Below are 17,823 nucleotides of genomic sequence, written 5' to 3'. Positions count from 1 at the left end.
AGCTGCCGGGCGTCTGTCCCATTGGCGGAGGGCGTACTCTAAATTGCCGCAGGGGCGGGGCTTGAGGGAGGGGCAGGACTGTTCAGAGCCAGTCGCTGTCCGACTTTGCCGGCTCTAAGCATCAGACAGAGGCATTGGACTCTGTTTTCTTAAACTCGGCAAATTTTATTTAGAAAAAAAGGTGGGGGAGGAAAAAGTGACAGCGCTCTGTTTGGCCAAGGTCTCAGAAGAGAAGCCTCCACCTGTCTGCAGCACCTTGGCCCCCTTTCTCATGGCTCAACCTCCCACGGCTTCTGGAGTATAGAAAGGCTATGTCCCCTGCCGAAGGAGAGTGGACGGCGAAGGTGCCTGGAAACGGCCAGAGAAAAGTCCCAGGCGGTCAATGTTGCGGTGGAGGACACTGTGCAGCACAGCCAGATGGGGTCCACCCTCACCCCCACCCTCCCTGGAGAAGTCCCGGATGAAGCGGCCACGCTCTGACTGGAAGATGAACTTCTGGGGCAAGGGCCCATGCTCCCGGAGAAAGCCCCAGACACTAAGCAGCAGCAGACGCACTTCAAAAGGTGCCAGTTGGCTAAATACCTCGTGCATATTACCCAGGGCTGGTGGCAGGAGGCTTCCCTCGGCCATGACAGCCACTAGGGTGCAGGATGCCTCCAGGTGCCAGGGGGAGTGGGCTGTATCAGGGTGGCGAGAGGCTTCCCAATGGCCCAAGAGGGCAGCCAGCAGCCCCCGCAGCAGCACGGAGCAGTAGCACAGGGCTGGAGGAGCAGCTGCTACCAGCTTTAACAGCTCAAAGAGCAGAGGCTGTTCCCGGAAGCGCCGGCCAATGCGGAGATCCCGCTCCACGGTGGCCCGGGCATGCTCCTCAGGAGGCCAGGCTAGCTCAGCACCAGCTGCGTCAGGACACACACTCTCCACCAAGGTCACTGCCACTGCTTTGGCTGCCTCTGGGCTCAGGGTGGGAGCCCCCCAGCAACCCACACATTCAGTGCCCCCAGGGGCACTGCAGCAGTGCACCAAGAGGCTGAGGAGGCTCTGGGTGTTACAGATCACTTCCTGTTGATCGCGTATTCGGACAAACTTGGGTGGCTTTAGGCCACGGCCAATGACTCCAGCGTGGAAAACAGACCAAATCCCTCCAGGACCTGGCACAGCTGCAGTGTGCCGCCGGTTTGTGTCCAAGAGGGAGGCAGAAGCCAAAGGAGCTGAAACAACTGAGAGAGTCTCATTGTCCCCATCCACTTCCCCGCCAAACAGTTCTGTGTTGCCCCGATGTAAGGCTCCCTCAACTAGCAGCTGCAGGACAGCCTTGAGCCCAGCCGGGGAGGTCTGGGAGAGGCGGGTAAGAAGCTGGGAGGCTGAAGCCACGCCTGGGGGGCCATGCAGCCTCAGAGAGGCAAAGAAGCGATGCACTCCAGCTCTCACCAGTCCCAGGAGTTGGGAAGGGGACAGGGCTTCCGGAGGAAAGGGACAAATGGCCAGGAGGGAGGCAGCAGCTTCAGCTACTTCCTCCTCAGGATGGAGCAGGAGAGGAGCCAGGTCAGACAGATGGGCTGAGGCAGACTCCCCAAATCGGGCCCCTAGGGCTGCAGGGCCCTCACCACCCTGCTGTTCCCACCCCACAAGCAGTGCCAAGTTACGCAGGAACCGGGCCGTAAAGGGAGGTTGCAAAGTCCCTGCATGTACCCTAGACAGGCAGCTTCGGAAGGCCAGGGGCAGGAGGCCAGACAGACTGACCACCAGCCCTGCATATAACTGAGTGGCCAGACTCAACTCTTCAGGGCTTCGGGCCCGGCTCAGGAGATGGCCCAAGGCCTCAGGTCCACAGCTAGGCCGAGTATAGACAGAGAGCAGGCCAAGGAGCTGGTGTTGCCAGAGGAAGCGCTTCCGTTCCAATCGTAATGTCTCTCCACACAGCTCTCCAACGTGGTTTCTGAGTGCATCTAGAAAGGGCACAGGGTGGGGGGGAGGGGGTGGGCCCAGCACCCCTTCCCCAGGAGACCCTCCCCGGTGATGAACCAGTTTTTGCAGGTGCAGCAGCAGCAGCTGGATCAGCCGGTCACAGGCTTCGCGAACCGTGTCTGGCACAGCCAGGCCCTGGGTGGTAATGACTGAGGCCGGCATGGCTGTGTCCACCAGGAACTGCAACAGGCGGTAGGCACCTGCCCCAGATGCCTGGCTCACCAGGTGCACAGCCAGGTTCAGCATGTTGTCCAGCTCCTCTCGAGGGAATCCCTGCAGGTGTTGTTGCAGCTGGCTCAGCACAGCTGGGGGCTTGAGACAGTCCACCAGCTCTCCAGAGACTGTGCCCAGCAAAGCTGGTGACATGACTGCCAGCTGTAGGAGGAAGGGAACAGTGGCCTGAAGGGAGGGGTCCCCACTCCGGCCGCCAGTGCCCCCTGCCAGGCTATCATGAAACATTCGCAGGAGCTCCCGTCGAATGCTGTCTCCGTGGCGGGAGGCCAGGTGCCCTAGGATGCCTACAACTGAGGTGATCTTGGGCACCCGTTTCTCACCAGGGATAGCAGGAGATCCAGGGAAGGGGTCTGAAGAGGAGGTTTGAGAAGAGCTTCCTCCACTGCCACCAGCTCCACCTCCAGCCCCACCGTGAACACAGAAGTCCTTAAGGCCACAGGAGAGAACTCGAGAGATGATGGTGCCAGGAAAAGAAGAGCCAATATGGGCCACCACCCAGTCGAAGTGTGGAGAATGCTGGACAGAGGTATCCAGCAAGGCATCCACGCAGGCATCTGGGCAACTACCAATGAGAGCCGAGAGGCACTGAACATAGATGTCCATTAATGTGCGTGTGGCCCGACAGCCCATCCACAGCTGTAGCAATTCATTCAGAGAGCCAGTGGCATGGGGCACACGCTGGTGCTGGCCTGAGTAAGTGCTGCTCAGTTGCCCCATGAGGTCAATGGACCATGCACTAATCACAGGTGCCCAGGCCTTCGGGTTGGCCCGGATAAACTCAGATAGCACCTGCTGCACTTCCTGCACCACATCCTCTAGACCAGGTCCCCCAGCAGGGACATGGGAGGGTGGGGGTGGACGGAGGTGAGGTGGGCCAGCCACAGGGCTTTCATCCAGAGCAGCCAGGTGGGCCCGGACGCTCTCATCAAAGACACCTCGCAAGTGGTCAAGCACGGCAGCCCGAGCAGGTGGCAAAGAGCGGAGCAGGAGGAGACCACAGCGAGCGTGTTCCCGAGCTGAGAGTTGGTGGCCCAGAATAGGGTCTACACCAGTCAGAAAAGCCTTGATTTCCTGGGACAGCTCCTGAGCGCTGTAAGAAACAAGAGAAGCAGAGTTAGAGTACTGGGAGCTGTTGTGCAAGTTACATTCCTCTGGGAGCTTCAGTTTCTTTCTATGTAAAATAGGGATAACTGTACCTCCCTCATAAGATTATGTTCGTAAAGCACTTAAGCACTATATCTAGTTCACAGTCACAGTCATCATTCAGTAAGTGCTAGCTATTTTTCTTTTAATAATAGTGTCAATATTAGATAACTCTTGGAATATGTCAACTTCTCTTTTAAATACTTTACATGTATCATTTTAATCCAGACAATAGCCCAGTAAGGTAGGTACCATTATGATCCCATTTTACAGATAAGGAAACCAAAGTTAAGTAATCAGTCTATAAACTCCAAGAGGGTAGTTAACATTTCTATGCTCTTCAACACCAGATTCCCTTCTGTTGAGGTGCCTAGAATATGAAAAATGCTCAATAAATATTTGTTGAATTGAATAAGTATATTTTGTGTTCCTATAACATCTGCTTTGAACACACCTTTCCAGGTTCACTGCACTACCTCCTACACACAACAGAAGAACCCTGGATTTTGTTCTTAATGAAATGAAAATCCTAACTTTAAACTTGCCCCTAATTAAGGGCTCTTTCCCCAAACCTGTTTCTTCCCATATTCTGCAAACATCCTAATCACCCATCACTTGGACTCCACCACATCAACAACACCAACTTCCAGAACCCTCAGTATGCCCCAGGAATCAGGGTGTCCCAGGGCAGACAAGGTAATGTCTTTCACCCTTCCGCTTCCAAAACGTATGGGTTCAGTGTTCTGAGTTCAGAAGCCAGTATTATGGGAAGAGGCAAAATCCCCTTTTCCGCCAAAGAAGGAAGAATGCTCTAGGGGCTGATAAGGCTCTGACTGTGCCATTCCTCTCTGGTTCGTCCAAAAATAAACCCACCCTAAGGTGAGGGAAGTATCTCCGTTGGAGGGCAAGGGAAAGGCTAGAAGGAAGCATTCTGTGACTTGCTGGGCCTGAGTGCTCAGGGAGTCCCCATTAAGTCAGGGGACCCTGGGTTCCCTGGGATCTAAAAGGGACGGGGCAACTGGGTTCCCAAGAGTTCTAATATTCCCAACTCTTGGGAGAGCAAGGCCAGGATCTGGGGTAACTAGGCACTGGGTTTAGGGGGAGGTATTACCGAGATCTTGAGAGTGAGGGCACTGGAGCCCAGAGTTTTGATAAGGCAGTCCCTGAGTTCTGGGAAGACCCGACTAGGAATCTCAGAACCCTGACGCGAGTTTTCGAGGTAGGATCCGGGTTTCTGCCGAGAAGGCTGCGGATCGCCGCGGGGCCGCGGGGTGGGGGAAGATGCCAGGGGCTCTGACTACCTGAGCGGCGCGGGACCGTGGGTGACCGGGGCAGGCCCGGGAGGCCCTGGGGCCCCGGGAGGGTCGCACAACGCGGACATCCCGGAGCCCGAGCCCGAGCCCGAGGCGGGAGCGGCAGAGCGCAGGCAGCGCATGCGCGCTGACGGGAAACCCGAAAGGAACCAGCAATGAGGCCTCTCAGAAAAAGCAGTCCGGCGACGTCCACGACCCTCATACATCGGTTCCGCGCTGAGTCGGCGTCCCAAAACGGGACTGCGACTTGACAGCGGAAAGCCGACCACCCTCAATGCAACCATTTTATTATTTTTTCCTCCAAAGGGCCACTGACACAGACTAAAGGTAGCAGCGACCACTTAATTGGATTTAATTAATTTTCCTAAATCCCCAAATACAAATGTTCAACTCTCGACATTTTAAAAAATGAAGCATTAGGAAACATTTTAATCAATAACCAGTGACAATGTAAAAAGCAGTTAAAGGAGAGAAGAAAGGGAAGAGAGAAAGCGGGAAAAAGACAGAAAGATAGGAGAGAAAGTCAGTAAGAGAAGATGAAAAGGGAAAAGGGAGGGAGAGGGAGTCCGGAATAAATTGGGCTGACTGGCCTGAAGGTGTCCTCCCAGTCCTAGTTTGGTCCTACAATCCTTGTCAGTCTCCCCAACCTCCCAGTGCAGGGACCTTCCTCAACCTCACATCACTGTAGCTGCAGAGAAAGCTTGGTAACCTTTTGTGGACCTAACACTCCTCATCAAGGGCCCCCACTCCAGCCAGTCTATTCAGATCAAGTTTCAAGATCTTCCACTAACCGGCTGTGTGCTTCACTTAACCTCTCAATGCCTGTTTCCTCTTCTGGAAACGGGGATGGTAATAGTACAGCTACGTCAGGGGGTTGTGAAAATTGAAATGAAACCAGGTAATACTGTATAGCACTTGGTGCCTGTGCCTGTGATGGTAGGTAAGCACTATATTAGCAATAGTTATTTTTCTTATATTTGTTGAATGAACTCCAGAAAATAAGATCTTTGACAACAGGGACTTTGCCTATTTTGGTAAAAGCGATATCCTCATCACATACAACACTGTCTGCCTGGCACATAGTAGGTTCTTAAGAGTTGGTTGGATGAATGAAAAGGAAAGTAGGTTCTGAGGCCTGAATTAACCAGAGGGCTTACTGTTCTCAAGGGAAGTGAGAGTTACAATAACACCAGATGATAGGTCCTGAAGATACCTTTAAAGTGACTGTGTTTTAAAAACTTAAGTGATTAATGATAGTGGTTCTATATTTGTTCTTAAATTTAGACATTCTATCAGTCATAAAGTGTATATGTTCTAGGACAGTAACTATGGGACAGTTTCTGCTCTTAGCTCTGCCTCAAACTTGGACCCATCACTTTTCTACTCTGGGCCTCAACTTTTAATCTGTAAAGGAGGCTTTTGAACCAGATAAATCCTTTCAGCTATGAGACTGTTTCGTGGTCCTTGCCCTTAAGGACTTCACAATTTAAGGGTGCTTGTTTTGGAGTAGGGCAGATCTGGGTTCATGTCTGCTATTTATTAGCAATGGAATCCTGAGCAAGTGACTCAGCTGTTTGGGGCCCCTTTCTTATCTGTAAAATGGTCATGCTGTCTCATATCTCACAAACATTTTGCAAAGATCACTTCAGATTATTTGTGTAAAGACCTCAGCACAGTTGGGGAGGGTATAGCTCAATAGTAGAGTGTATGCTTAGCATGCATGAGGTCCTGGGTTCAATGCTCAGTTCCTCCATTTAAAAAAATTAATAAATGTATAAATCTAATTACCTCCCCCCCCAAAAAAAAATTAAAAAAAAGAGCTTAGCATAAAGCCAGATACAGAAACTCTTCTTTGAACACAGTAAGTTCCTTCCTACCTTAGGCACAGGGAGTAGAGCAAAATTATAGAAAATGATGGGTATAATAAGATGTTGAAAATGTTCTTTCTTTTCCTCCAGCTTCTCCCCTCCTTTCCTTACTGCATCTGAATACAGTTCAGTTTCTGTACTCTTTCTCTTCTGTGTTCAAAACTGGCCATGATACTGTTTCCTAGAAAAATGGCTGATACCAAGTTTTAGCCCAGGGGAATTAGCAGGTGAGCCTTGAACATACTGTGCCAGAAAACAAGGAAGTGCTCAAATACTGATGGTGTTGTGTCAAAAGGCCACAGGGAGCTCCTAGAAGAGGCTCCTACTGGCCAAACTTGGTATGATTTTGAGCATGAAAAAGCAATAGTAATGGATTATAACCCATCAAAAAACAACCTAAATGAGATTTTAAGGAGGTAGGGGTTTCCTTTATAGAATGTGTCAAATGAATAACATGGATGAATGAATGATAGAATTAGACAAATCACCATTTTGCAGCAGTAACTAATTCAGGTAAGGATCATCATGGATGCTGAAACCATTGTTGAGAGATCTTTGGCAACAGGGTATTCATACAGTCTCAAAATATCACCTCATAGATTGCTTATTAATTACAAAGGGAAAGGATACCTTAACAGAGGAGAAATCTGACAGACACCCACTTAACACTGGGAATCACCAATAATTAAACAGTATTTCATATGTGGGTGAAAAATGTCACCTGCCATATCAGTAAAAAAAAGATGTTGCCACCACCAAGCCGTCAACAACTACAGCCGCCCAACAGTGAGCCCTGAAGCAACTCAGAATGGAGATAAACAGGCTGCCTGCCACCAAGTCAACCACTGCAGCTGTCCCCAGCGGTACACTCTGAGGGGATTCAGGATGGAAAAGAATAGGATACTGGCCCTAGATAGTTAAAGTGCATATCAAAGGAATGATTTTAAGGATCCCAGTCTCTTGCATCTTCCCATACCTAAAAAAGCACTTAATTCATTAACTTGAAATAACTGGTTTTCTTTAATTAACAATAATCTTTGATGTTCCGACTACCTGGTGTTTGTTGCAAAAACTCTTCTGTAACCTGGCTCCTCCCTTACTTCTTTAGAATACTCCCTCAGAACTACCTGAGAGGCTGTCTTCTGGGCTTAAGTCCTCAGCGAGTCTGCCAAATAAAACATAATTCTCAGACTCAGACATAGTAAGCAATCTTATGGTTACTGTGGGGGGGGGGGAAGGGCAGAAAGGGGTGGGAAGGGATAAATTGGGAGTTTGAGGTTTGCAAATATTAGCTACTATATATGCAAATAGATCTAAAATTTTCTTCTGTATAGCACAGGGAACTATTTATATTCTATATCTTGTAGTAACCTACAATGAAAAAGAATATGAAAACAAGTATATGTGTGTGTGTATATATATATATGACTGAAACATTATGCTGTACACGAGAAATGGACACATTGTAACTGACCATACTTCAATTAAAAAAAAAAAACCATAATTCTCAACTTTTAGGTTGTGTATTTTTTTCTCCATGAACACATACTTCCTGATGAAATGCAATGGGAAGTACAGTATCATCTCTGTAGAATTTTTCCCCCAAATGCTTAACCTACATCTAATTATGAGGAAACATATGGAAACAGGCAGATCCAAGTTATGAGATATTCTGAAATAAATAAATAAATGGATTAATTAATTAATTTGGGCTAGGCTCTTCAAAGACGCTGTCATCTAAGACAAGGTAGAGGTATTTTTCTGGATTGAAGGAGACTAAAGAGACATGACAATTAAATGCAATATGTGATCCTTAATTAGCTCCTGGATTGAGGAAACAATAAACAGCTATAAAGAATATTATTGGAACAACTGAGGAACTTTGAATATGAAAAATTGAATTTTAGCTATACCAGTGTTAAATGTCTTGGGTATTCTGGCTATATAGAAGCAGGTTTAGAGATAAAATTTCATCTGTAACTGACTTTCAAATGAGTCAGAAGGATAACACACATACATATACCCAAATAGGATATCAATTGTAGCAAAATGTTAAAAACTGCTAAGCCCAGGTAGAGTGCATATATAAGGGTTTATTTTACTAACCTCTTTACTGAGGGTTTGAAATTGTTCAAAATATAAAGGGGGAAGCAAACCCTCCCTCTTCCAGGAAGCCTGCACTGATTAAATACAGCAAGAAGAGAATATGTTTTTCACTCTCTGAGTACAGCTCTGCACAGGCAGCTTCTCACTTTAATTAACCACCCCAGCCCTGGCTTCCAACAAACAGACCTTCTGAATATTAAAGGGGAAAAATAATGTTCACTTTATTAAAAATACAGTCCAGCAAAGGAAACAGAGACAAACATGGTCCCTTGCCCACCCTGGTCAAACAGGGGAAGTGGCAGGGCTGGTATCAGGACCTTTACTTCCTCTGCCATCTCTACAGTAATCTTTATTTTGTCAGAAATGGAAAGCTGGAGTATCACTCACTAGGGAGAAAGGGCCATCATGGAGGTTGGCTGCTTGCTGTCTTTGCTCAAGTAAGCTCTGTGGGTCCTATTTCCCAATTGTCTTGTTTGCCCACTCACAGCCCCTTTTCAGGGCCCATGCCCATTCCAACATACAATCACGCATATCTCAGTGAGAATTCTAGGGCTTTATTGCAAATGGAGTGGACTGCTACAAGCCCACTCTCCAATCTTTCTTTTCTACCCTCTTCCTCTCAATACATCTCTCCAGGGCAGGTCACTAGGCTATTATGGAAGGGGAATCTGGGGAGAGTGAAAAGGAACAGTGCTTTCTCCAAAGTCTCCAGAAACAACCATTGAGTCATCCTAGCTCCAGATGAGCATCTTCTGGTGGAAGGGGTGAGATTTAGCTCTCATCTTCAACGTCCTCCATGACTACATCCTGGGGAGCTTTTGTCTTCTTTTTCGATTTGGGCTGTGATTCATTAGTCCTGGCTGGCTTGGCAGGGGCTTCCACTGAACAAAGGGAAAGAGGAAGCATTTAAGAACCCACATGAATCCAGGTTGCCCCCTCACCCAACTTCTGTGCCCAGCCTCACCTTCCATGGCTGCTTTCTCTTTCTGGGCAAGCCGGATCTGCTGGAGGAGTTTTCTGCGCTTCTTCCCAGACAGAGTGATGTTGGCACGGGCACTGGACCTGAAAGGTTGGTAGGAGCAAAGATATCCAGGTTAACCTGAACCAACCATAGGCCACACAGTGGTTCTGGTTATTGAAAAGGTCTTTAGATCCAAGTCAAAGAATTGTTTAAAACTCTGGGCTCTAAGGTAGCGAGTTAAATATCTCCACACTTAGATACCAACATACTTTACCTAAAACTAATCTCAACACATCCATAAAGTAACATTAATTGTTGAAATTTAGTATACAGTAGAAAGTTATGAGAGAATACTCTTCTTCTCCTCTTATTCTTGATACTTCTGACACCAGATGTGGTAGTAGGGGTCGGTTTCCCACATTAAGAAATTTGCCAAATCCTCAGTGGACATTGACTGGATGTCCTACAAATTTAACTCCATCTGGACACCATCTACCTGGAGATGGCATCAGATAACACAGGTTAAGGGCACCGTCCCACAAGGCTTCCTCCACTTTGGACACCAATCACAAATCCAGGTTGTCACCTGTACTTCTGATTGATTGGCCATAAATCAGGGTTCTCATGATCCCCTTCTCAGACTGGATGATTTCCTAGAGCAGCTCACAGAACTCAGGGAAACATTCACTTGCATTTACTGATTTATTTAAAATGACACAACTCAGGAATAGTCAGATGGAAGAGAAGCATAGGGCAAGGCATGGGGAAGGGGCCAGGAGTTTCTGTGCCATCTCCAGGTGAGCCAACCTCCCAGCACCCCAACCTGTTCGCAAATGCGGAGAGCTTGTTCAAGAATTTGTATAGAGCTTAATCTCCGCACCCAGCAACCTTCCAAGAGGTCAAGGGTGGGGCTTAATTTTCCAATCTTCTAATCACTTTATCTTTTGGTGACCAGCCTCACCCTGTCATCATTAGCATAAACTTAGGTGTGCTCAAAAGGGGATCCTTATGAAATAAAACTCTTATCACTCAGGAAATACTGAGAGTTTTAGGAGCTCTGCCAGAAACCAGAGACAAAGACTAAATATATTTATTATGCCATATTATAAACTGTAAGTATTTATACTAAATAAGTATAAAGGATGGGATGGGAACTCTTCCCCAAAACTCGGGTGGCCTTAAAACTTACATGCAAAATCCCACTTGCGTCTTTGTGAAAATTCATCAAATTGTTCACTGCACACTCATGCGCATGCTTTTAAATTTACTTACAAAAAACTATGTAAATGTACAATGTTCCTGGGGAGGTGGGGGAGTCCACAGGTCTCTTTAGATTCTCAGTGAGGTCCAAGACCCAAAGAAAGGCTGTGGGCTACCGGTACATTGAGAGGCCCTCGTATTTCCTTGCATAAACGTGAGCGCACAGGGAAAGCAGAGAGGTGTTAGCGGCCCGGGAGCTTGACAAGGAGAAGGGAAGGAGACTCCGTGGGGACGACCCAGGGGAAGAAGGTCTGGCACTCACGCCCGCTTCTTGAGGTGGTGACGAGTAATCAGCCCTTCGTCTATCACAGCCCCGACCACCCGGTGCTTCAGTCGGCGCTCCCGGTTCAACACCCGCCGTCGCTTGAACAGCTTCTTCTTCAGCTCCTATAGGGGAAGAAGATGCTATCAGACGGCGGCCGCACACCGCAACCCGGGTCGCGGGATCCCGCACCGGGCGATGGTGGCTCATTGGCTATCTCGGGCAAAATTAAAAGGCTCCAGGATGCTTGGGAAACAAATTCGGGACTCCCACACAATCACCGTTCGGGGCCGATTGATCTTTCCACCCGGAGCACCCATGGCTTCCTTGCGAGGCAGGCTACCGGGTTCACGTTTCCGCTCGGCGCAGGGTCAGCGTGGGCCCCGCCCCCTCAGCCCTCAACTACCCAATCGCAGCTCGGGGGCGGGCCCTAGGGATATATAAAGGAGTCCTGAGGGCGTTTCGGTCTTTTTAAGGGCGGCGACTGAGTGAGTGTGGGCTTGTTGTGATATCTGCAGGGCTGGGCGAGGGCTCTGGGCGGGGCCTGTGGACCCTCCTTTTCTTGGCGGGGGTCGGGCGTGCGGTCCCGGTCCCCGTAATGTACGGAGGTAGAGAGGGAAAGGGCTCTGGCCCCCTCGGCGTCATGTCTTCGGTACCGGCTGCTTCCAGTCCGCCGGTTCTATCCTCAAGCGCCGGGACACGGCTCCAAGGAGCCGGGCCGAACGAAGGTTCAGCAGGCTCCTCCCCAGGGTGCTTACGCCTTCTCCTTTGATTTCAGGTCTGTGGAGCCGCCCCACGAGTCGAAGCTGTCACATCCCCTCCACTTTAACTTCCCGTTGCAAACAATAAAGTCGTTCGTACCATAGTAAGTTTGTGTCCGCGTTCATTTTTCGGAGGCTGCAGAGTTAGGGAGGCTGTACGCGTTATTCCTCAAAGCGGATTTTGCAGCTCTTCCCTTGGACCTCAGGACCTTCCCGGCAACTCCCGATGGCAGCCCTGCGCCGAACCCTCCACGTGGCGAGCCTGGCCGCGGGGGCGCGCCGCCCCTTGTCCGGTAGGGAAGGTGGACAGAGTGGGGAGGGCATGGTGGGTTCTTCGTGACCCAGGAGTCTAGTTCCTGAAATTGTTATTCTTAAAAAACTCCACGGCACATTGCGCCGATTTTGCAGCAGTTTGATGGAAATGGGCACACGGGGTGACGCATGTCTTCCACTCGTCCACAGGCTCCCTGGCTGGTAGCTGCCTGGCCGACTGCTGCCTCTGGGATAAGCTCCACGCCCAGCCCCGTCAGGGCAGCGTCCGCACCTTCGACTGGTTCTTCGGTTACGAGGAAGCCCAGGGGCTTCTACTGCCCCTGCTGCGGAAGGCAGGGGCTGCCTGTCCACCGCGGGTGTTGGACGTAGGCTGTGGGACCTCAAGCTTGTGTACGGGCCTCTACACCAAGTGCCCACACCCCGTGGACGTGCTGGGGGTGGACTTCTCTCCTGTGGCTGTGGCCCACATGAACAGCCTCCTGGAAGGCGGCCAAGGCCAAACACCCCTGTGCCCTGGGCACCCTGCCTCACGCCTCCACTTCATGAAAGCTGATGCCCAGAACCTGGACCCAGTGGCTTCCTCAGGCTCCTTCCAGCTAGTGCTAGACAAGGGCACCTGGGATGCTGTTGCCCGGGGTGGTCTTCCTGGAGCTTACCAGCTGCTGTCAGAATGCCTGAGGGTCCTAAGCCCCCAGGGGACCCTGATTCAGTTCTCAGATGAGGACCCTGATGTGCGGCTGCCCTGCCTGGAGCAAGAGTCCAAAGGGTGGACTGTGAATGTGCAGGAGCTGGGCCCTTTCAGGGGTATCACCTACTTTGCTTACTTGGTTCAAGGCTCTGATTAAAGACTTCTTAGACCTGACCATAGTGTTCCTGTTGGATGAGGAGAGAGTTGGAGAGAGCTTTATCTTTGCCAGATGACTGGAAAATGAGGATTTGAGTCCTGGCTTCCACATTTACTGTGCCCTAGTTTACTCATCTGCAAGGTTGGTATAATACCTGGAGTTACAGGGATTAAGTACAATGGTAAGTGAAACATTTGGCAGTGTCAGGCACGAGATGAGTGCTGAACAGGGAAGATACAAGTGGATCATTCCCCACCCCCAACTAACTAAAGCACAGATTCTTAATCCAATCCCAGCATTGGATATGACTTGTGTGACCCAGTGGCCTGAACTTTAAGCCTCATTTTTCTCACTTTTAAAAGGGGAAGATTGTGAAAGGATGGGTAGAAGGCATAAACCAAGCCGAAATATTTGTGGGAGACAAAGTGATACTTACCCTCAAAGCTCCTGGGAGGCAGGAAATGGGAATATTCCACAAAGCAGCTTCTGCAGACACGGGAGCCTGATGCTGGGTCCGAGAGAGGACAGGGATTGGGGGCTTCCTGACACTCGGTGTCCTCTGGAATCCAGGAGGTGTCTTGCTCTACTTGCTCCTGCCCCCAGCTGAGTTCTGGGTTAAGGGTTCTTAAGGGAGATCTAGGGTCCAGTGAACTCCAAGTCCAGCCTGGGGTGGTGCAGGGGTGGGAGTTAGCCCATTAAAGATAAAATAAATTCCTGTAACTTTTTTGCTTATAAAAATAATACAGTAATTACAAGGAAGAGCCTAACTTCACAGCCTCAGTTTCGTCATGAGGGAGAAAGTATCCTCCCTCACTGGGTTCTGAAAATCATGAGGGGAAAGTGTTTAGCACAGTGCCTGACACATAAATGTTCAAAAGAGAGAAAAGTAGCTTCTATAAGTTTATAGACTTGATGAAAAGTCTAGAAGAGAAAACATCCAAAATGTTAACTACCTCTGGGTAGTTGGATTTGCGGTGATTTTATTATCTTTTTCCCCTATAACAATTAAATATTTTAAAATATTAAAAGTACACATTAAAAATTCATATTAAAAGGTGTCACCTACCTGACATTGCAACTGCTCTTTAGAGTTCAACTTTGCCAACCACCATGACTTTTTTTTATCATGACTTTTATCTCCCACTTCTGTATTTACTGAACACCTACTGTGTGCTGCTTAATGCAGAGGACGCAACTAAGCTGTCCCTCTTAGTCCAGCTTAGAACATCCAAGTCACAACAGCCCCATTTGAATGAGCCACCTCCCTCACCTGCGTCTTCGCTTTGGTCCTGGAAGAAGACCTCGGCCTCCTCTTCCTCATCATCAGTGAGCAGCACCAGCTCCTCATGTGGCCACCGGAGCTCCCCACTTTCTTCACTCACCTCAGAGTCTTCCACCACAATGGAGGGGATGTGGGTCTTTTGAGAGACAACCTAAATTGGAACAGCAGGGAGCTTGGGCCAAATTAGAGGATGAGCAAACAGCAGGACACAGGGTGGGGAAGTACTAACCTGGACATCCTGGTGACCTTCAACTCTGCCAATTTCTCCTCTCTCCTTCCAGGGACGGTTGGTCAGCCTAGGACTACCTGGATGCTGAGAGGAGCCTGGGCTATCTCTGGGCCAAGGCCCATCCTCGCTGCTCCCTGGCACAAGGGCCATGGGTGCTGATTCTTAGAGTGCAGGGTGGTTGAACTTGGAGTAGAGTACCCCTGCCCAGTGCACCCCACAGATTGTTCCTTTAATCTTCTTTGGAGCCTGGCCCCTTAATCACTTGTGAAGAGAGGAGGCTGACATGCTAGGAGATTATGAGCCTTCCAAGGGAGGGGACAGTCCCCAGAGATGGGATAGGAATTTTATTTCTACTCTCTCCCTGGTGACACTGGGAAAGATGGAAGGGGTAAGAGTTAAGGGCATCTGGATTAAAGCCCTGTGAGTAAAGAGCTTTGATAACAGACTTGAAATTTCCCGATTCTTCTGCTTACTGGATTTCCCAAGTTGACATGTTTCTACCTTATTTAATGAATATTAATATGGTGTTTACTATTTGGCAGGAACTGTTTTAAATGCTTTACGTATAAACTTATTTAATTATCCTAAACCTAAGAGATAGATACTGTTAATAGTCTCATTTCCTGATGCAGAAACCGCGAGGCACAAAGATCTCAAATGACTTTCACAGAGTCACACAGCTAAGAGGTTTTTTCTTCTCCAAACTAGAATTCAGTATGTGACACAAAATCTAGTTTTCATGGTTGAAAAAAAAAAAATGCCAAGGGTATGCCATGAAGAGAAAACTAATGTTTACTTTTAACAAGTAAGATAAAAGGAAAATATATAAATATACCCTTCCCCCCACCCCCGGTACACTTGGCTTTGAGTTTTTGTTCAGGAGTTGAAGGGACTGAAGGGTGTCAATAGATGGATGTTTATAAGTACCTGGAAGTCCATTACGGACTGTACTGGAAAAGCACAAATTATTGCAGGAAACTACAGAGGACAGCCCTAGCCCTCTGTGGATCAAGACCTTTCAGAGCTGGGCAACTGTATAACCCACAGCAACCATGAAGACATGCACTCTCCCCTGAGCAGTCCCACTCAGGGTTTCATGACAGTGGGCCCTGTGCTCGGCTCTGGGTGCCAACACCTCTTGACGTGCTTAACCTTCTCAGCTAAATCTCATCTTAAGACTCGGGTGCTCCAGATTCGAAACGTTTCCCTGGCCAAGCCCTCTCTAGCCCGGCCCCGTCTCTATGGTTTCCTGTATGGGGCGCTCTAGCCCGCGCTGGGGGCAGTGAGACGTTGCGGCCGCCTTGCTAGGCTGCGGGAGACGCTGGAGGGCGCTTCGCTGGTCTCCCTGTCAGACATGGGGACCCTGCGCAAAGTGCTGATAGCGGGCGCGGTGCTAGGCGCGGGCGCTGGCGTGGGCTCGGCGCTCTTTGTCCTTGTGACCCCGGGAGAGCAGCAGAAGCAGGCGATGCTGAAGGTGGGAGTAATTGGGAAGCGGAGGTGGGGTGGGGGGGTGGAGAACCGCGGGCTGGGGACCCGCACTGCGAACCTCCCTTCCGGCCCGCAGGAGATGCCGGTGCAGGACCCACAGCGCAGGGACGAGGCGGCCAGGACCAAACAGCTACTGCTGGCCACTCTGCAGGAGGCAGCGGCCACGCAAGAGAACGTGGCCTGGAGGAAGAACTGGATGAGCCCCGGCGGCGGGAGGTCAGCCTGAGCCCGGACCTGCCCCCGTGAGCGCTGGGGCCTCCGCTCCAGCGCAGGAGCCCTAGGCGGCCTTTCCCCTGCATGGGCTGGCGGGAAGTCCAGACCCGGATGCCATGCGCCGGCCTGTCCGGGACCTGGGGAGATGCCGCCGGGTGAGCACGTTCCCCCTAAACCCTGCACTGACTGCGCTTTAACGTCCACATCGCGGGCTGGGGCGTCGGATGTGGCTAACTGAAGGAACCAATAAATCATGTTCCTCCATCCGGAGAGTGAACCCTTCGGTTGGACGCCCATAAAAGCCTAGAGCGTTCTGGGGGTCGGTGCTGCGGGAGAGGATGACTGTGGCTTGCGCCTGCTCCGCCCCCCGTGTGAGGCTGAAGCCCAATAGGCAGAGCGACCACGTTTTCAAAACACAAGTCAGGTCATGTGGTCTGTGTTTGTGTGTGCTTTCGGGGATAACCAAGTGACATTCTTGAAATCATAACTGTCCTGGAAACTCCTACGCAATAAATGCCCATAGAGGACACTTCGGGTTCCTGTCCTTCGAATGAGGTTGAGGTGGGGGCTTCTAGCAATTAACACGTGCCACAGTGCCTTCTATGGCCTAAATTTAACCTTTGGAGGCCACCATGCTAGGAGTAGTAAAAGGGGTGGGGCCTTCAGTCAGATCTTGTTTCAACTCCTGCATGTTCTAAAACCTCTCTGGGCCCCAGGTCTGCTCCGTAAAGGGTAATTATCACGAAGGTTCCTGTAAAACGGTGAACTTAGGAATGTAAAGTGCAGTGCCTGGCACGGAACAGCCTCTCACTAAGTGCAGTGGCGTTTTCCTCCTGCAAGGTGTTCACTGTAGTAGTTTTCAATCTCTGAATCCTGTCATAGGAGCTACTGGAGATGCCGCTGATAAAGCTATCAGTGGGGTGGCACCCCCACAACCAAGTCAACCAGTTCACTTCCCTTTTGTCTGTTTTATGTCCTGTGGTCCCAAACAAGATTACAATGTGTCAGAGGCAGCTGCTTTGATTAAATACAGCCAGAACACTAAATAAAGCTTGGTAACACAGGTGTTAACCCAGATAGGAGCTCTGATGCAGTTTTCAGCTGCCAGACGGTAAGGTCATAAGCTGAACACATTTGTCGTATGTGATCTTTGCAGTTTAATTGTGGCCTCTTTCCTAACCTGGGTATAAGAGGAAAGGGTCAGCATCCGTTACAGGGAGCACTAGGATGAGGTGCTCAGCACTAGCAAGAGGGGCTACGATGATGGAGCTTGACAGTTCAGAGCCCGAGCCCAAGTCAGGCTCCCAAGGTGTGTGTCCAGGGTCTACCACTTGCTACCTGTGTCAGTTTGGGCAAGTCATGAGCTTTGGTGTCCCAATCTCTAAAATGGGACTACACCTACAGCTAGTGCCTTCACATCCCAGTTAATACACAGAAAGCACTTAAAACTGTGGTCCATATTAAGTACTCAATACTTTTTAGTGTAAAGACATGCAGAGTTGTGAAGGTCACCAATGCTCCTATCGGTTTGTGAATGGCCACATTAAAAAATTACTCTTTGAGTAGCCAATACTTACTGAGGATTATTAGGTGCCAGGCACTGGGCTAAAGAATATTATA

General features: G+C 49.7%; 5 protein-coding genes and 1 non-coding gene across 6 annotated transcripts; 3 read left to right on the top strand and 3 right to left on the bottom strand.

Moving 5' to 3' along the window:
- Positions 1 to 140: 140 nt before the first annotated feature.
- On the bottom strand, positions 141 to 4,803 carry INTS5 (integrator complex subunit 5). The gene is made up of 2 exons (XM_010956431.3): positions 4,644 to 4,803; positions 141 to 3,289 (listed from the first exon to the last, which is right to left on the bottom strand). Exons 1-2 carry the CDS (start codon positions 4,775 to 4,777, stop codon positions 310 to 312), a joined length of 3,114 nt encoding a protein of 1,037 aa, XP_010954733.2. The 5' UTR covers positions 4,778 to 4,803; the 3' UTR covers positions 141 to 309.
- A 4,022-nt stretch (positions 4,804 to 8,825) lies between these two features.
- On the bottom strand, positions 8,826 to 11,506 carry C10H11orf98 (chromosome 10 C11orf98 homolog). Its single transcript, XM_010956432.3, has 4 exons — positions 11,394 to 11,506; positions 11,113 to 11,237; positions 9,594 to 9,691; positions 8,826 to 9,510 (listed from the first exon to the last, which is right to left on the bottom strand). The coding sequence occupies exons 1-4, from the start codon at positions 11,430 to 11,432 to the stop codon at positions 9,401 to 9,403; spliced, it is 372 nt and encodes a 123-aa protein (XP_010954734.1). The 5' UTR covers positions 11,433 to 11,506; the 3' UTR covers positions 8,826 to 9,400.
- A 70-nt stretch (positions 11,507 to 11,576) lies between these two features.
- On the top strand, positions 11,577 to 13,008 carry CSKMT (citrate synthase lysine methyltransferase). Its single transcript, XM_010956433.3, has 3 exons — positions 11,577 to 11,600; positions 11,891 to 12,166; positions 12,336 to 13,008. The coding sequence occupies exons 2-3, from the start codon at positions 12,100 to 12,102 to the stop codon at positions 12,989 to 12,991; spliced, it is 723 nt and encodes a 240-aa protein (XP_010954735.1). The 5' UTR covers positions 11,577 to 11,600; positions 11,891 to 12,099; the 3' UTR covers positions 12,992 to 13,008.
- On the top strand, positions 11,665 to 11,815 carry LOC123617262 (small nucleolar RNA SNORA57). The gene has a single exon (XR_006725397.1). It is a non-coding gene; the product is annotated as a small nucleolar RNA SNORA57 (small nucleolar RNA).
- Positions 13,009 to 13,272: 264 nt separating the features above from the next.
- On the bottom strand, positions 13,273 to 14,823 carry LBHD1 (LBH domain containing 1). The gene is made up of 3 exons (XM_010956435.2): positions 14,503 to 14,823; positions 14,262 to 14,424; positions 13,273 to 13,655 (listed from the first exon to the last, which is right to left on the bottom strand). The coding sequence occupies exons 1-3, from the start codon at positions 14,650 to 14,652 to the stop codon at positions 13,273 to 13,275; spliced, it is 696 nt and encodes a 231-aa protein (XP_010954737.1). The 5' UTR covers positions 14,653 to 14,823.
- A 947-nt stretch (positions 14,824 to 15,770) lies between these two features.
- Positions 15,771 to 16,467, top strand: UQCC3 (ubiquinol-cytochrome c reductase complex assembly factor 3). Its single transcript, XM_010956436.3, has 2 exons — positions 15,771 to 15,976; positions 16,067 to 16,467. Exons 1-2 carry the CDS (start codon positions 15,857 to 15,859, stop codon positions 16,214 to 16,216), a joined length of 270 nt encoding a protein of 89 aa, XP_010954738.1. The 5' UTR covers positions 15,771 to 15,856; the 3' UTR covers positions 16,217 to 16,467.
- The last annotated feature ends 1,356 nt before the right edge of the window (positions 16,468 to 17,823 follow it).

This window comes from Camelus bactrianus, chromosome 10 (genome assembly GCF_048773025.1).
Source record: "Camelus bactrianus isolate YW-2024 breed Bactrian camel chromosome 10, ASM4877302v1, whole genome shotgun sequence".
Taxonomy (NCBI): domain Eukaryota; kingdom Metazoa; phylum Chordata; class Mammalia; order Artiodactyla; family Camelidae; genus Camelus; species Camelus bactrianus.
This window is presented reverse-complemented; position numbering and strand designations above follow the sequence as displayed.

Bases quoted from the DNA above. Each gene is read 5' to 3' on its own strand.
- INTS5 (XM_010956431.3), bottom strand. From the start codon at position 4,777: ATGCGCTGCCTGCGCTCTGCCGCTCCCGCCTCGGGCTCGGGCTCGGGC. The intron at 3,290-4,643 runs GTAGTCAGAGCC...TGTTTCTTACAG, and splicing joins CACGGTCCCGCGCCGCTCAG to CGCTCAGGAGCTGTCCCAGG.
- C10H11orf98 (XM_010956432.3), bottom strand. From the start codon at position 11,432: ATGGGTGCTCCGGGTGGAAAGATCAATCGGCCCCGAACG. The intron at 11,238-11,393 runs GTGATTGTGTGG...CTTCCCCTATAG, and splicing joins AGATCAATCGGCCCCGAACG to GAGCTGAAGAAGAAGCTGTT. The intron at 9,511-9,593 runs GTGAGGCTGGGC...CCCTTTGTTCAG, and splicing joins AGAGAAAGCAGCCATGGAAG to TGGAAGCCCCTGCCAAGCCA.
- CSKMT (XM_010956433.3), top strand. From the start codon at position 12,100: ATGGCAGCCCTGCGCCGAACCCTCCACGTGGCGAGCCTGGCCGCGGGG. The intron at 12,167-12,335 runs GTAGGGAAGGTG...ACTCGTCCACAG, and splicing joins GGCGCGCCGCCCCTTGTCCG to GCTCCCTGGCTGGTAGCTGC.
- LBHD1 (XM_010956435.2), bottom strand. From the start codon at position 14,652: ATGGCCCTTGTGCCAGGGAGCAGCGAGGATGGGCCTTGGCCCAGAGAT. The intron at 14,425-14,502 runs GTTAGTACTTCC...GTTCCAATTTAG, and splicing joins AAGGTCACCAGGATGTCCAG to GTTGTCTCTCAAAAGACCCA. The intron at 13,656-14,261 runs GTGAGGGAGGTG...GCACCACCCCAG, and splicing joins GGACCAAAGCGAAGACGCAG to GCTGGACTTGGAGTTCACTG.
- UQCC3 (XM_010956436.3), top strand. From the start codon at position 15,857: ATGGGGACCCTGCGCAAAGTGCTGATAGCGGGCGCGGTGCTAGGCGCG. The intron at 15,977-16,066 runs GTGGGAGTAATT...TCCGGCCCGCAG, and splicing joins AGAAGCAGGCGATGCTGAAG to GAGATGCCGGTGCAGGACCC.